The sequence below is a fragment of the Bos mutus genome, chromosome X, assembly GCF_027580195.1.
Source record: "Bos mutus isolate GX-2022 chromosome X, NWIPB_WYAK_1.1, whole genome shotgun sequence".
Classification (NCBI taxonomy): domain Eukaryota; kingdom Metazoa; phylum Chordata; class Mammalia; order Artiodactyla; family Bovidae; genus Bos; species Bos mutus.
In genome coordinates this window covers 94,212,187-94,229,342 of record NC_091646.1, presented here as the reverse complement: position 1 = coordinate 94,229,342, position 17,156 = coordinate 94,212,187, and the positions used below count along the sequence as shown (strand labels likewise).

The 17,156-nt window shown below is 41.2% G+C and overlaps 1 protein-coding gene across 1 annotated transcript; it reads left to right on the top strand.

Annotated features, from left to right (window-relative positions):
• Window positions 1-3,020: 3,020 nt before the first annotated feature.
• LOC102264724 (ferritin heavy chain) lies at window positions 3,021-3,572 on the top strand. Its single transcript, XM_005889420.3, has one exon. The coding sequence runs from the start codon at window positions 3,021-3,023 to the stop codon at window positions 3,570-3,572; it is 552 nt and encodes a 183-aa protein (XP_005889482.2).
• Window positions 3,573-17,156: the final 13,584 nt, after the last annotated feature.

Sequence of the window (17,156 nt, the reverse complement as noted above, 5' to 3'; positions counted from 1 at the left end):
TACTAGTAGTAAAGTTCAATTAGTAATAAATGAGCTATCAGAAAGGGAAAGCAAGAAAACAACCTCATTTAAAATCACATCAAAAAATATATAGGAATAAACTTAACCAAGGAAGTGAAAGACTTATACTCTGAAAACTATAAAACACTGATGAAGGAAACTGAAGATGATACAAAGAAGGGGAAAGCTATGGCACCTTCATGGATGAGAAGAATACTGTTAAAATGTCCATATTGTCCAAAGCAATCTACAGATTTAATGCAATCCCTCTCAAAATACCCATGACATTTTCCACAAAACTTAGAACAAATAATCCTAAAATTCATATGGAACCACAAAGACAAAGCAATGTTAAGAAAAAAAGAACAAAGCTGGAGCTATCATGCACGGTGATTTCAGACCATGCTACAAAGCTACAGTATCAAAACAGTAGCTAAAAAAGGCACAAAACAGATGCATAGATCAGGTGAACAGAATAGAGTGCCCAGAAATAAAGCCATGTACATTATGGTCAGTTAATCTACCACAAAGGAAAGCAAGAATATACAACAGAAAAAAGACAGTCTCTTCAATAAGTGGTGCTGGGAAAACTGGACAGCTATATGCAAAAGAATGAGATTAGAACATTTCCACACCATATACAAAAACAAACTAAAACTGGATTAAAGACCTACATGTTAGACCAGAAACCATAGAACTCCTAGAAGAAAAAACACTATTTGACATAAAAGGTAGCAGTATTTTAGACCTGTCTCCTAAGCAAAGGAAATAAAAGAAAAAATAAACAAATGGGACATAAGTAAATTTAAAACTTTTGCACATCAAAGGAAGCCATCAACAAAACAAAAAGACAACCAACTGAATGGGAAAAAATATTTTCAAATGATATGAATGATGGGTTAATATGAAAAATATGTAACCAACTCAACAAAAAAAAAAAAAAAAAAGAACCCAAACAACCCAACTGAAAAATGGGCAGAATGCGTGAGTGGACATTTTTCCAGGGAGGACATACAGATGGCCAAAAGGCACATGAAAAGATATTCAACATCACTAGTTAGAGAAATGCAAATCAAAAACACTTGAGAAATCTCCTCATACCTGTCAGAATGGCTATCATCAAGAAGACCACAAATAGCAAGTGTTGGCAAGGATGTGAAGAAAAGAGAACCCTAGTACTCTGTTGGTGGGAATGTAAATTGGTGAAGCTACTGTAGAAAACAGTATGGAGAATTCTCAGAAAATGAAAAATAGGACTACCATATGACCCAGGAATTCCACTCCTGGGCATATATCCAAAGAAAATAAAATAAAAACACTAATTTGAAAAGATGCATGTAACCCAATGTTCATAGCAACATTATTTACAATAGCCCAAGTATCCATCAACAGATGAATGGATAAAGATGTGGTGTACAGAATACTATAATGGAATACTATTCAGCCATAAAAAGACAAAATCTGCCACTTGCAACAACACGAATGAACCTGGAGGATATTATGCTTCATGAAATGTCAGACAGAGAAAGACATATACTGTATGTTATCACTTATATTTAGAATCAAAAAAACAGAGCAAATGAATGTAACAAAACAGAAAGAGATTTACAGATTTAGATAACAAACTAATGGTTAACAGGTTCCACTAGTAGGGAAGGGGAGACAAAAAGGCAGAAGGGAGAAGGAGAAAGGAAGGAAGAGGTACAAGACAGGAATAGGGGATTAAGAGGTACAAACTATTCTGTATAAAATAAATAAGCTACAAAGATATGTTATAGAGCACAGGGAATAGAACCAGTTATTTTTATAGTAACTTTGAATAGAGTATAGTCTATAGAAATATTGAATCACTAAGTTGTACACCTGAAACTAACATAGTATAAATAAACCATACTTCATTAAAAAAAATAAAGAACAATAAAATAATATGCCTGTAGTAGAAAGTCAAGCACATTCAAAGAAAGTTCAAGAACAGAGCTGATAAAATCCAAGCAGTGCAGAAGGTCCTGGTGGACTGTGAGGTTGAAGAGTTCCTCTCTGAACAACAGTTCTGTTTTCCACACCCAAGCTCTGACCCTACCCCAATCTTCCTTACATTGGACAAAGCCAAAGTGGCATTTGATCAGCTTAATCTCCCAAAACTACACTCCAAAGACAGTGAATTACTTGTCCCGGAAAGGAACCCAAATTAGAGCAGACATGAGGCAAAACAGGACACATCTATCTGAAGAGCAATCCACTTAAGTTTTCTGATGTCAGAGAAATGCCATGCTTTTAGCATTTGGAAGGGTCCCTATACTACCTTAAAAGTTTTATGCCACATACACCCAAAGGAACTGACACACTCCCCCCTACCATACAAAGGAGATGCATGTTGATGAAATGGACGTCATAACTGTACATCAGATCCATGCTAATCATTTGATTCTGAGGCTAATCCAATGAATCCTTTATTCCCAAATACAGATGGATAAATGCTTGCCAGATATTTGAGGGAAGTGAACGAGAGGATCATGATGAACAAACAGAACTATTTCTAGAGGAAAAAAAATATAATACAGGAAAAGAAAAGAACATTACCAAAAAATGCAAATTCATATCCTCTAAGGAAGCCAGCAGGTTTATAAAATGAGAATAGGGTGCTGTAAAAGGGAGCAATTAGAGAACAAGAGAAAGTCCTTGAAAAACAGAAATATTACAGCAAAATTTAAAATATAATAGATGCCAGGTGCTCAGCTCAGTCTTGCCCCACCCAGGCTCTGGTGGAACCTGGAACACTGGGCTCGGGCTCCGCCCACCAGCACGCCCCCTCTCCAACAGAAATGGAACGTCTGTCCCCCTCGTAAACCTGGTAACGGAATCCTCTTCCAGTTCATCCCAGAGCTGCCGCCCTGATTTGAGCCGCCTGTCTCAGGCCACCTTAATAGTTCACCCTGGGTACTCTCCCAGGCCACCGGTACCGGCGCCGTGGCTTCACGGTCACTCTGGCGTTCTCACCTCCCACACCTGCGGTGCGAGTTATGCAGCCAGCACCGCCCTCGCAGGTACGCCAGAACTACCACCCAGAGTGTGAGGCTGCGGTCAACAGCCACGCCACCCTGGAGCTCCATGCCTCCTTCCAGTGCCTGGCAGTGGCCTTCTACCTCGACCGTGATGATGTGGCCTTAAAGCACTTCTCCCGCTTCTTCCTGCTCCACTCCCAAGAGCATAACAAGAGGGCTGAGAGCCTGATGTTCCTGCAGAACCAGCGCGGGGGCCGCGTCTCCTTCCACAACATCAGGAAGCTGGAGACCCAAGAGTGGGAGAGTGGTCTCAAAGCCATGCAAGATGCTCTGAACGTAGAGGAGCACATCAACCAGAGCCTGCTCGACCTGCACCAGCTGGCCACCGAAAAGCGCGACCCCCACCTGTGCCACTTCCTGGAGACCGGCTACCTGAACCAGCAGGCGGAGTTCACCAAGGAGCTGGCGGGCCATGTCAGCATCCTGAGTAAGATGGGGTCCCCGGAAGACGGCCTGGCAGAGTACCTCTTTGACAAGCTTACCCTGGGTGATGGTGACAAGAAAAACTGATACCTGGACTCTAAGTCCAAAAGTGGACTTTTCCCAGAGTGAGGGGTGATTGTACAAGGTCACTCTGTCTGCTATGCAGTCCCCAGTATTGCCCTTGCAGAAAAGTTCACTGAAGTTTTTCTTCTTTCAATTTTGCCATTCCTTGCAATAAAGTTATTGGTTCCTAAAGAAATAAAGGTCTCTGGTTGATGTGTGTGTGCAAACTCCTAACTTTTCAAGTTTTAAAACAGGTATCCAGGAGTCTCTCCAGCTACCAATGCCCTGTCCACAGACAGGTTGGGATTTCCACAGAGGGAGGGAGAAGGGGTTCCATGGGACCCTGGAAAATACAAAATCCATTTCCCCCTAATAAGCAATGTGGTATATGGGGGGGGGGGTGAGGTGAGGCTCTGGTGAATGTGGGTGCCCGTGAATAGTAGAAGTATGAAAATCACAACAATGGTGCCTCTGGAGGAAGAATGAAGGGAATGGCATGGTTCATGGATTAAAATAAAGGGTTCCTAAATTTTACCTGAAAACTCTGAGTTTACTAAAATATGTAAATGTTAGTGTTTGTTGATTCTGGGAAGCAGGATGGAGATCACAGAAGCCAGACTGGTGGAGACCCTCTTTGACAAGCTCACCCTGGGCGATGGTGACAAAGGTAACTGAGCCTTAGGCTGGACTGTCCACAGACAAAGGGGTGACTCCCTAGGTCACCATGCTGGACATGCATGTTGTCCTTACAAAACATGCAAAAGTTATTTTTATTGTGCCCTTCCTTCCATTAAGGTTACATGGCACCCCAAGCCCCAAATTACCTCAATAGAAGGACTGAAAAACATAAGGCCAAGATTGAAGGTCAATTTGTAGTATTAAGTATCAAGCAGCATAAATCTCTCTGAATGTTAAGATTCTGACTCTGACTCTGGCTGCTTTGAAGAATGCAGAGTGAAGAGAGTTGAAGCTGGAAGACCAATTGAGAGACTACAGCAGGCCTAGAGAAACAATGGTGGCTTAAACTGCGGCATTGGCAGAGGAAGAGGTGTAGACAAATTTCAGATGAATTTCATGAGTCTATAATGTTTGCTTTATGGACCAGAGGTGATGAATGGGAAATGGTGAAAATAACCTAGGATCCAGTTTGGATTTGAACACCCTGGCTGATGGTTGTTCTATTTATGAAGCTGGGGATGTCTTCAGGGGGACTCGAGGAGCTGGGAAGACATGTCATGTAAAATCTGAGATGCCTATTAGATACCCAAGTGGAACTGTCATGCAGGCAGCCAGAAAAATGAATCTGACGCTCGGGTGGGAGATCAGGTTTGGAAAGACACATATGGGATATATTAGCGTATACATAAATGGGTTGAGGTCATGGAGTAGATTAAGCTGACCAGAAGGGAAGTAAGGAGATTATGGCATAGGCAGCTCCAAACCCAGGGCAGCCAAGCTTCAGAGGATGGGATGAGGTGCTGGAACACCTAGAGGGCTGCTGGGCCCATCTGGATCGTTACCTCATTCCAGATTGTGGCCACCTATGTCTACTCAGTTGATCTCAAAATCAGCTTCTTCCTAACCTCAGTGTGGCCTCAGGCTCCTCCTCTGTAGATGTGGAGAGGCGTGATCCTATTACCTTATCTTCTTGACAATGGGTAGACATTATTTCCCAGCAAAAAGGTTTCCCAAGGAAAAAGTAGACCTGATTTTCTGTTGTTTTTCTTTTTTTCTGTTCTTTTAAAACTCTTCTGTTCTTTCAATTTGTTCTTTATTTACCAGATAAAGTCTGTTCCCATGTAAACCCTAAGGCTGTCTGTGTCTGAGAAAAAATACTCAGAACATACAGTATTATTTCTTCTGTGTCATGTATGGTGTTCAAAGATCAAAGTTAGAAATTTGCAGACTTTGTATCCTATTTGCAAAGCCACATGGATAGCTTGAGCCATTTTTGAGATAATAGATTGCTTTTAACATTCACTAAACTATGAACAAGTTTAGCTAAACAGTACTTTCTTTCTATATTGCCTCATAATTGTGCTTTAATACTTTCTTAAAAATGAAGATTATAGCCCTTTTAGTTTCCAGAAAATGATAGTGAATGGTATTTGCCCTTTTACTCTTTTTAGTCAAATTTGTTCAAATATGTTTAGTCAAACATATATATACACACACATATATATGTACATATATTTGAGATTAATATATACACACACACACATATATAGTTGTTGTTTAGTCATTAAGTCGTGTCCAACACTTTTCAACTCCATGGACTGTAGCTCACCAGGCTCCTCTGTCCATAGGATTCTCCAGGCAAGAATACTGGAGTGGGTTGCCAAATCCTCCTCCAGGGGATCTTCCAGGCCCAGGGACTGAACCCAGGTCTCCTTCACTGGCAGGCAAATTCTTTACCACCAGCCACCTGGGAAGCCTATATATATATATATATATATATATGTATATATATATTCATGTTCTCCTCTAGATATGAAGAAGCACATGATGAGCAGCTGTTTGTAACTATAATATAAATCCTTCTTCTCTTATTTTGGAGAAGCAGTTTAGTGTCATGGATTTTTGAACACAGATGCCCTGAGTTCAAATGCCAGTTAAACTACTTACAAAATTGGGGGAACTTGGGAAATTTACTTTATTTCTCTGGGCCTTGCATGTAAAATAGGGATAATAAAAGCATCAGCCCCACCAGAGAAAATATTTTAAATGACGCAAACAACAAGGGATTAATTTCCAAAATACACAGCTTATATACATGAATAACAACAACAAAACCCAATCAAAAAATGGGCAGAAGACCTAAATAGACATTTCTCCAAAGAAGACATTCAGTTCAGTTCAGTTGCTCATTCATGTCTAACTCTCTGCGACCCCATGAATCACAGCATGCCAGGCCTCCCTGTCCATCACCAACTCCCGGAGTTCACTCAGACTCATGTCCATCGAGTCAGTGATGCCATCCAGCCATCTCATCCTCTGTCATCCCCTTCTCTTCCTGCCCCCAATCCCTTCCAGCATCAGAGTCTTTTCCAATGAGTCAATTCTTCACATGAGGTGGCCAAAGTATTGGAGTTTCAGCTTTAGCATCAGTCCTTCCAATGAACACCCAGGACTGATCTCCTTTAGGATGGACTGGTTGGATTTCCTTGCAGTCCAAGGGACTCGCAAGAGTCTTCTCCAACACCACAGTTCAAAAGCATCAATTCTTCGGCACTCAGCTTTCTTCACAGTCCAACTCTCACATCCATACATGACCAACGGAAAAACCATAGCCTTGACTAGATGGACCTTTGTTGGCAAAGTTATGTCTCTGCTTTTTAATATGCTATCTAGGTTGGTCATAACTTCCCTTCCAAGGAGCAAGCGTCTTTTAATTTCATGGCTGTAGTCACCATCTGCAGTGATTTTGGAGCCCCCCAAAATAAAGTCTGACACTGTTTCCACTGTTTCTCCATCTATTTCCCATGAAGTGATGGGACCAGATGCCACAATCTTAGTTTTCTGAATGTTGAGCTTTAAGCCAACTTTTTCACACTCCTTTTTTACTTTCATCAAGAGGGTTTTTAGTTCCTCTTCACTTTCTGCCATAAGGGTGGTGTCATCTGCACATCTGAGGTTATTGATATTTCTCCTGGCAATCTTGATTCCAGCTTGTGCTTCTTCTAGCCCAGCATTTCTCATGATGTTCTCTGCATATAAGTTACAGATGGCCAAAAATTACAAGAAAAGATGCTCAAGATCACTAATTAGAGAAATGCAAATCAAAACTACAATAAGGTATCACCTCATATTGATCAGAATGGCCATCATCAAAAAATCTACAAATAATAAGTGCTCGAGAGGGTGCAGAAAAAAGGGAACCCTCCTACACTGTTGGTGGAAATGTAAATTGGTATAGCCACTATGGAGAACAGTATGGGAGGTTCCTTAAAACACTAAACACAGAACTACCACATGATCTAGCAATCCCACTCCCTGGTATATATCCAAACAAAACTAAAATTCAAAAAGATACATGCACCTCAATGCTCACAGCAACACTCTTTACAATAGCCAAGACACGGAAGCAACCTAAGTATCCATTGACAGATGAATGGATAAAGAATATGGGGGATACACATACACACAAAGTGGACTATTAGCCATAAAAAGAATGAAAGAATGCCATTTGCAGCAACACGGATGGATCTAGAGATGAATATACTAAGTGAAATAAATCAGAGAAAAATAAACATCATATGATATCATATGTGGAATCTAAAATATGACACAAATGAACTTATTTACAAAACACAAGAAGGCTCAAAGATATAGAAAACAAACTTATGGTTACCAAAGGTAAAGGGAAGTGAGGAAGGAATAGATTAGGAGTTTGGGATCAGTGGACACATACCACTATAAATAGAATAAACAGCATCCTACTGTATGGTACAACTATATTCAAAATCTTGTAATAAATAATAAGAAAAAAAAAAGAGTATGAAAAAGAACATGTTTATTTATAAATGAACTGCTTTGCTGGATACCAGAAACTAACATATAGTAAATCAACTATACTTCAATTTTTAAAAGAAGTGTCAACCCCACTGGGTTGCAAAGAAGAAGAAATGAGTTAATATTTTTAAATGCTCACAACAGTGCCTGGCACATATAGTACATATATTACTTGTAAGCCATCATTTATCATCATTATCATCATCATCATTCGCTTAATTTCTAAGTCCCTCTGAGGTGTTTATGATTTGTTTATGAAAGGATTTCACATCTATACTTTGCCACTGGGGGTCTCTCTTGCATTTCTACCAACTGTGTCTCTCTCCATATCAAGAAGGAGAAAGCCTCCCTAACTGCTTGGCTGTCAGTTGCTGCCAGGCTTCAGGAGAGTAGATTGCTATTTCCAGTGCCCCAAAGTCGGGCCCAAGCCTGGAGCTGAGTTTTGCTGTGACAACTCTTTCTGGTAATCCCCCATTCATCTCAATCAGCCTTCCCTTTATATCGGCCCCTAGAACAATTTTTTGCTTCTCCTTCCCCAACTCAGGTTCCCTGAGCATCCTCTTTCTTTCCTGAACTACAGTCCACTCCTCAGAGGTGGGGAAGATGGAAAGGATGAAGAGCTAAGCCTGAACCCACTGTTTTCTGGATGTTTGGGTCTGAAAAGGAGAGGAATGGATGGAGGGAAAGGGGAGATGGGCAAAAGGGCTCCTGATAACACAGTAAGTGACACTGACAAGTCACCACACACTTGATCTAGCACAGAAGTTCTCAAGCTGTGCTGTACCTTAGCATCACCTGTGGAGCTTTTAGAGTTCTCAATGCCCAGGCCACCTCCCAGACCAATTACATCAGTGTTGGGGGCAGGCCCTAGACATCCCAGGCATTGAAAATTCGTGAAAGCATCTTGCTACACAAAATGTGGTCCATGGACCAACAGGTCAGTGTCATCTGACAGCTTGTTAGAAATGCCAAATCCCAAGCTCAACCTCAGACCTACTGAATCAGAATCTGCATTTTAACAAGATCCTAGGTGATACATATGCACACTGAATTTTGAGTAGCATTCTTTTTTTTAATAAACTTATTTATTTTTAATTGGAGGATAATTGCTTTACAGTATTGTGTTGGTTTCTGCCATAAATCAACACGAATCAGCCATCAGTAGACATATGTCCCCTCCCTCTTAAACCTCCCTCTACCTCCCACCCCATCCCACTCTTCTAAGTTGTCACAGAGCACGGGATTTAAGTTCCCCACCTCACACAGCAAATTCCCACTGGCTATCTATTTTACATGTGATAATATATATGTTTCAATGTTGAGTAGCAGTCTTTAGCATTCTATTTGTCAAACATGGCGGCACCTTGGAATCACCTGGGGTGCTGGAAAGTAATACCAATGGTTCGATTTAACCAACTCACTCAGTCATACTCTCATGTAAGTACTGGACCAAGAACAATAAAAACATACCAAGCACAATAAAAGCTCCAACAACAATAAGTGAACCAACAATTATTGATTACACACACATATTCAAATAGTGGCTTTTGCACAATCTGCTGTTTTGTCTCCAAATGGTGTTTTTCGAGTGTGGGTTGGCCAACTACAGTCTGCAAGCCAAGTCTGGCCCCAGCTGGTTTTGAAACAAAGTTTTACTGGAACACAGCTACACCCATTCAATTACCTATTGTCTGAGGCCATATCCACCTACAACAGCAGAGTCAGTCACTGCAACAAAGACCGTATGGTCCGCAAATCCTAGAAGGTTTATAGGAAATCTCTGCCAATCCATGTTTGACAGTAATTGGCCACAGCCCTGAAGTCATCTCAAGCTGTCACATATTTTAAACTTTTCACCAGTCTTTGTGCAGCTCTTTGGCTTTTCCTGTTTCATTTTTCCTCACTTTCAATGACTATACTAGAATGGCTTAGCTGTTTATAATGTTTGTTACACATCCCTAACCCTCACACTGCCCAGAATTGTCATGGCCACCTTTCAGACTGACATCTTTGTGTATTTCAGCAAGTCAACCTGTTGACTTTCTTTATCTTCAGTTTCCCTAGGCCCATACTCTAGCTTTGTTAATTGAGGGCCATTAGTCATCTGTCTTCTGGGAGCATTAGAGTGGGACTAGCCTTTTTGACTGATTCTCCATAATCACACATTATTCACAGATGCTGTTTAAAGTGCACTCATTTTGAAGTTATTGCAGTCTATTCCAATCACTTTTCTTACTGTGAGACATTTAAATTTCATTAATATGCAAAGCTACTGCTCTGCCTGAGGAAGAATAGACTTCTTCCCTTTAATGTGTATTTTAACGTTTATTTTTTGGTCACATTTCTTCCGGTTTACAATGCATTATATCTGATATTAACTAACTATACCATGTGCACAAAGGAGATTTATTTTCTTTTTTTTTCCTGTGGAGTAATTCCCTGGGCATGATTTTTTTCTCCCCAAAGTTTAGTTTACCCATAAAATTCATGGAGAAGTAAAAGTTCCAATGTAAAATATTTTTAGAATCACAACTCAAGAAATAAACCTAAAATAAAGCATTCTAGGAGGGAGCATTCATGCAGCTTGGGAAATTGGTAACCAAGTAGCCAGTTCTTTCAACAAATGATCCTAGATTCTGTGAAGTGTTCTTCGCTATGCTTGGCACTAAGAATATAAGATGACTATGGGGGCGCACAGAGTCGGACACGACTGAAGCGACTTAGCAGCAGCAGCAACAGGGTACAGTTACTGCTCCCAAGTGAGGTGGAAAAGATTAAGGAAGATACCTCAAGTCTATTTGAGTAGGATCTAAAAGAGGCGGCTTGGGACTTCCCTGGTGGTTCAGTGGCTAAGACTTCACGCTCCCAATGCAGCAGGCCCAGGTTCAATCCCTAGTCAGGGAACTACATCCCACACGCCGCAACTAAGGGTTCATATGTCACAACTAAAGATTCCACATGATGCAACTAAATCTCGGTGCAGCCAAATCAACAGACAAAAATATTAAAAAATAAATAAATAAAAGAGGAGGCTTACAAGGTATAAAGTGAATGCATGAGAGGAAAAAGGTCTGAATCTTACATCCACTAAGGTGACATTGGGTCTTCAAAGAGGAACTGGAGCCCTACAAGTGTAAAAGAGAGGGAAGGATATTTTAATGATGTTTATTTGCTGCAGAGGAGCCAGTAGAGAGGGAAAGATTACAAATTCAGGAGTGGTCTGGGATAGTTAACTAAAGAAGATCCAGAGAAGATAGGGAAGGTGGAGGATTTACGTGACACAGGAGATGGGGAAGTTTTTCCCTTAAAGGAACTCTACCAAAACTCTTCTCTCAAAGGTAACTACTGGCTTTCTACTTCACATTACCAGGGGTCTCTCTTCAGCACCTGTCCTGCTTGATCATTCTGTAGTTCTTAATAATGTCCTTCTTTCCTTACCTCCCTTGTCTTTTCATGGTTACCTAAGGTTTGTTTATAGAGAAGTATATAGACCTAACCATTCCCTGGATTCTGCTGTTGGCCTCTTCAACTCTTGTTCTATACATATTTCCTCTCCAATTCAGCCACATCCATGAGCTGATCTTTGTCTGTCTGTCTCTTTCTCCTCCCAGACACTCCTCTTGACCATGAAATTTGCACAGTCATCTGTGAAACATCTCCTTCTGAATGCCCCCAGAAAACTCAGACTCAACAAGTCCACAGACGAACCCACTGTCTTTTCTCTAAACTCATTCTAGTTGTGCCACGCCTTCTTGTAGTCTCACAAGTAAAAAAAATTCAGAGTCAACCCTAGGCTTCTGGCGTTTAGTCTGAAATGTCTCTGTCCTCTCCTTGGGCTCTTCTCTTACCAGATACCCTCATCTTTTTCAGGGTCTAATCATCTAGGACCTAACAATTTCCATCATCTCTGAACCTGTCAGGGTTCTTGGTGGCAAACCACAATGCTGCTGCTGCTGCTGCTGCTGCTAAGTCACTCCAGTCATGTCCGACTCTGTGCGACCCCATAGACGGCAGCCCACCAGGCTCCCCTGTCCCTGGAATTCTCCAGGCAAGAACACTGGAGTGGGTTGCCGTTTCCTTCTCCAATGCAGGAAAGTGAAAAGTGAAAGTGAAGTCGCTCAGTAGTGTGTGACTCTTAGTGACCCCATGGACTGCAGCCCACCAGGCTCCTCTGTCCATGGGAATTTCCAGGCAAGAGTACTGGAGTGGGGTGCCATCGCCTTCTCCAAACCACAATGCTAGACTCTGGCTAATCAAAACAGAAAAGGCATTTTTAGAAGGATGTCTAGTGGCCTCTGGGGAAGGACTGAGAACTTTGCTGAGAAAATGCAAAGCATCACATGGAGTGGAGCCCTGTCTTCCATCTGTCTTGACATTTCTCCCTCAACAGGAAGGGTACTCAGATGTTGGGCTGCCCAAAGTGATAAACATATCATCTAGCTTTTTCTAACCCTCTTTTAGCAGACGTTACTGGTGATCTGCCCACATCAACTTGACCAGCCAGGACAGCTAAAGCCCCAGTCACTTCAGCCCCAGACTGGAGCTGACAGCTTATGTCTGTGATGTTCTCAGCATTGCCCTTGGCTCATCAGAAGAGCCAATGACAGGTACACAAAAGCCTGGACCGTTTTGCCCCATCTCTGCAGTGAGACTTGCACTCCAGAATCTGTCATGTTAGACTCAGCCTGAGATCACATCCTTGATTCTTTCTCCTGCTCTATTCGGCCTCCCTTCCTTCTGTACAGTTTTCCTCTGAGTGTATTCCTTCAATAAATCCCTGTCTCCAGCTCTGTTTACAGGAAACTCAACCTAAAAATCCACCCTTAAACAACATAACTCCTACTTCTTTTAATGACATTTACCACTCTTATGACAATTTTTTTTCTTCACATGCCTATATTTCTTAATAGACTACAGAATCCTTGAGTGCAAGGATTATGTGTTTTTTACCCCCCTCCTTAAACCCTGGCATACATGTAATAGAAACCTTAAAAAATAGTAAACTGAACTTAATTGAAAATAAAGGCCTGATCACAGTGAATTTAAAAATGAATAGAAATGAGATAGTGGAAACAATAAAGGTAGGCTATTCTGTCTAATGTCTAAATGTCACTATTGGCTTACCTATTTTTATCCTCCTACTAGACTGTGGATGATAGAGCAAAAGCAAGTTTTTGGTAATTAATCTCTGATCAAAAGGATTTCATAACAAGACAAGGTTTATGCAATCTGGTTAATTTCCCAACTGGGTAAGATGTATTCTTTCTTTCTTTGCTAGTTTCATCATTACCTACTCAGGAGGGGTTCAAGTTTAAAATTTTGTGGCTTGGCAATCTGTTCCATTCGAATGTCTGAAAATATGAATGGCCAGAATGGATGGCCATTCTGGATGGCCAGAATGAAGGATTTCACCCACTGTGTTTGCATTTTTGAAGCCTATGTTCCTTATCACTCACCTATTATGCACAATTACTTTGAACTTGGCAAATGATTCCAGTTTTATTACCATGTTGGTTCAAGAGTAGGAGTCTGTGTGTGATGGATATGAGATAATGTTTACTGAGCATTTATTATATATATATATATATATATTTCATCAATTGTTGGGGCTAGACCATTGACAACAAAGAATAGAAAGTATCTCCATGTAGAAGGAGCTCAAGATAGCTAGAATCATGGCATCCGAGAAGTAGGATCACATACAGAGGACCTCCATCAACCATTTTCAAACTGATTAATAATTAATGCTGAGCCTGTAAGAATCAAGAGGGTGCAGTGCAATGGGATGATAAGCAAGCATCGATCAGTCAAGAAAGAACATCTTTTGGAGAGAAATGTTTAAGTGCACTTATGAACCTCATTTTAAGACACTTTTTCAACATTCCCTTCTAACCCATGCCCTCCTACTCATGTTTACTTGTGAATTCTCAAGACATGATTCTGGACATGATATAACCAAACACTGGGACAAACTGAGTGGGTGCTGATCAGCCTGGCTTTTAGGCTAGGATGTTGCCTCTTAGTGAAATATCATTGGTCCAAGTTCTGGCCCTTGTACTCACAAATATAATTCATGGCTTCCTTTTTCTCAGTGAACCCACTGAGAAAGATGAACAGTTTCTGTGAGGGGTCAGCAACCTTTTCCTATAACGCATATATATTTTAGAATTTACAGACCTATGGTCTTTGTCACAGCTCCTCAAGTCTTACTGTAATGTGAAAGCAGCCACAGAGAATACGTAAATAAGTAAGTGTGGATGTAGTCCCAATAAAACTTTTAAAGAACAAGTGGCTGGTCACATTCGACACACAGGTTGTCGTTTGCCAATCCCTGTTCTAGAAGACTGACTTATATCAACAGGATTTCAAAGAGTCACTAATCAGCCAGATAAGACTCACATATAACCAAGACAGATTATCTGCAAAGAACATCCTACCAGAAATTAGCCATTAATGTAACTAAATATAAATCAGAAGACTGCTTAGTAAGCAGTGAGTCAGGCAAATTAAACTGTTTTCTCGGGTTTTGTTCTTCCAGAAGTGATCCTGAGAAAATGGTTTAAATGCAAGTGTTTACTTGGCAGATAATCCCTGGAACTACCAGTAAGGAAGCACAAAAGTAAAGCAGGGAATGGAAGGAAGCCAGTAAAATCTGCATAGATGAGAAGGATCACTAAGAGCAACTTCTTGATAGAACACACCTCGAATTGCAATTCAGAAAGATACATGCACCCCAATGTTCATTGCAGCACTATTCACAACAGCCAAGGCATGGAAGCAACATAAATGTCCACTGATTGACAGATGAATGGGTAAAGAAGATACGTATACCATGGAGTATTACTCAGCCATAAAAGAGAACAAAATAATGCCATTTGCAGCAACATGAATGGACCTAGAGATTGTCATACTGAGTGAAGTAAGTCAGACAGAGAAAGACAAATATCATATGATATCATTTAAATGTGGAATCTAAAATATCATACAAAGGAACCTATCTATGAAATAGAAACAGAATCGGGGACATAGACAACAGACTACTTGCCAAGGGGAAGGGGTGGGGAAGGAGTGGAGTGGAAGGTTAAAGTTAGCAGATGTAAACTTTTATACATAGAATGGATAAATAACAAGGTCCTAGTGTATAGCACAGGGAACTATATTCAATCTTTTATAATAAATCATAATGGAAAAGAACACTTCTAAAAATTATGTATGTATGCACAGCAGAAATCAAAAGACTGTAAATCAACAGTATTTATGTATATATTATATAAGAATTAAATATATATATATATACACATATATAATGAAAAAAGGAAACATGGGGCTTGCTAACCTGAGGTGAGGTCAACACTTGTCCTATTCTTATTTTGCTTCTGTCTACAGTGGTTCAGGACACTATGTGCCCTGTACTGCCATGGTTATTATAAGAGGAGACCAAAGGCTGGTCTATGGAAGAGCAGAAAGTGGACTAGCAGTGGAAGAAGAAAAGTGGGCAATGAGGCCAGAGGACGAGGACCAGAGAGAACCAGAAGCAGTGGGGTTTAGACAGAAGTAGGGTGAGCAATAATCACTGCAGCCTAGGGGGAAAGGAAGAGATAGAAACAGACCTCTTCTGACTCCTGAGATCAATCTGTTACTAGTAGTAATAGTGGTGGTGATGGGAGGGTTTGAGAGTATTCATCTTATGTATCCAGCATTTGTGCTTTCCGCTTCTCTCCATTGCTCTTCACCAGAGACTGCATTTTCTTCTGGTTTGGCTGTTTGGGCTTGTAGTTCCACCCAGAGTCACTGCTTCTGATCACCTGTAACCTATTCCAGGGGATCCAGGATCAACACAATAGTAACAGCTGAATGCAAGGATATGGATGATCATGGCTATCTTCTTTGTCAGGTCGTGTGAACCCTCAGGGGTTGACTAACCAGGTAGTTACTCTGGAGCAACTATGGAGAACAAGAGTAGGTCTGTACTTTCTGGGTCCACACCCCGGGTTTTGGAACACAAGCCCATAAAAGAAAGTGAAAGTCGCTTAGTCGCATCCGACTCTTTGTTATCCCATGGACTACGTAGTCCATGGAATTCTCCAGGCCAGAATACTGGAGTAGATAGTAAAGGAGTGGATAGCCTTTCCCTTCTCCAGGGGATCTTTCCAACCTAGGGATCGAACCCAGGTCTCCCACACTGCAGGCAGATTCTTTACCAGCTGAGCCACCAGGGAAACCTGAGAATACTGGAATGGGTAGCCTATCCCTTCTCCAGTGGATCTTCCTGACCCAGGAATCGAACCAGGGTCTCCTGCATTGCAAGCATATTCTTTACCAGCTGAGCTACTAGGGAAGCCCATGTAAGAAGGATCTCCACAGTTCTGGTGTATTTGGGACAAAACAATTTTCCAGCTGTTTCACTGACTTTGTGAACCACCACCACCCTCTTTGGAAGTCAACCAACAACAGTAAGCCTAGCAGTTGAGAGCATAGGTTTTGGCATCATGCAGACCTTATATTGACCATGTCTCAGCTACTCAGTGCTGCTGCATGGTATATTCATCCAGACATACATGTCCATAACTCATCGAGGACCCTGTGAAAAATGCACTCTCGCAATAGCATTTGAGGCCAATGTAGACTTAAGATTCCACAGTAGAAATCAAGAACGAATCCGTATCATGCCACCCAAAGTAATCAATGTTAGTATCTCTGACATTTATCATCTCCCAAATTCCTTCTTAGCCTTCCCTGATATAATGATCTTCTCTCTGTCCTTCATACAGTGTCCAGCATCACTGACTCCATTCTTGTCAACCTTATCCCTATTTATTTTCTCTTCTATCTTGCTACACCGCTGAGTCCCCTCCAGATCTCCAGCTCAGCAACATAAAAACTTCACCATGTAACAGGACCTTCTGAGAAGGCAAGTGGGGTTATATGGTATTAGTTGCAAGAAGCAGAGGGAATTCTTTCTTATGTCTCAAGGACTTCCCCTTCATTGGTATTTCTTTCTGGGTTTCCACTTCATTCCTTGAGAAAGCAGCACACGAGAGCACCACTTCCTGCTTCTCTCTGCTCTCTGGCCCACTTCTCTTCAAGGGTGAAGGA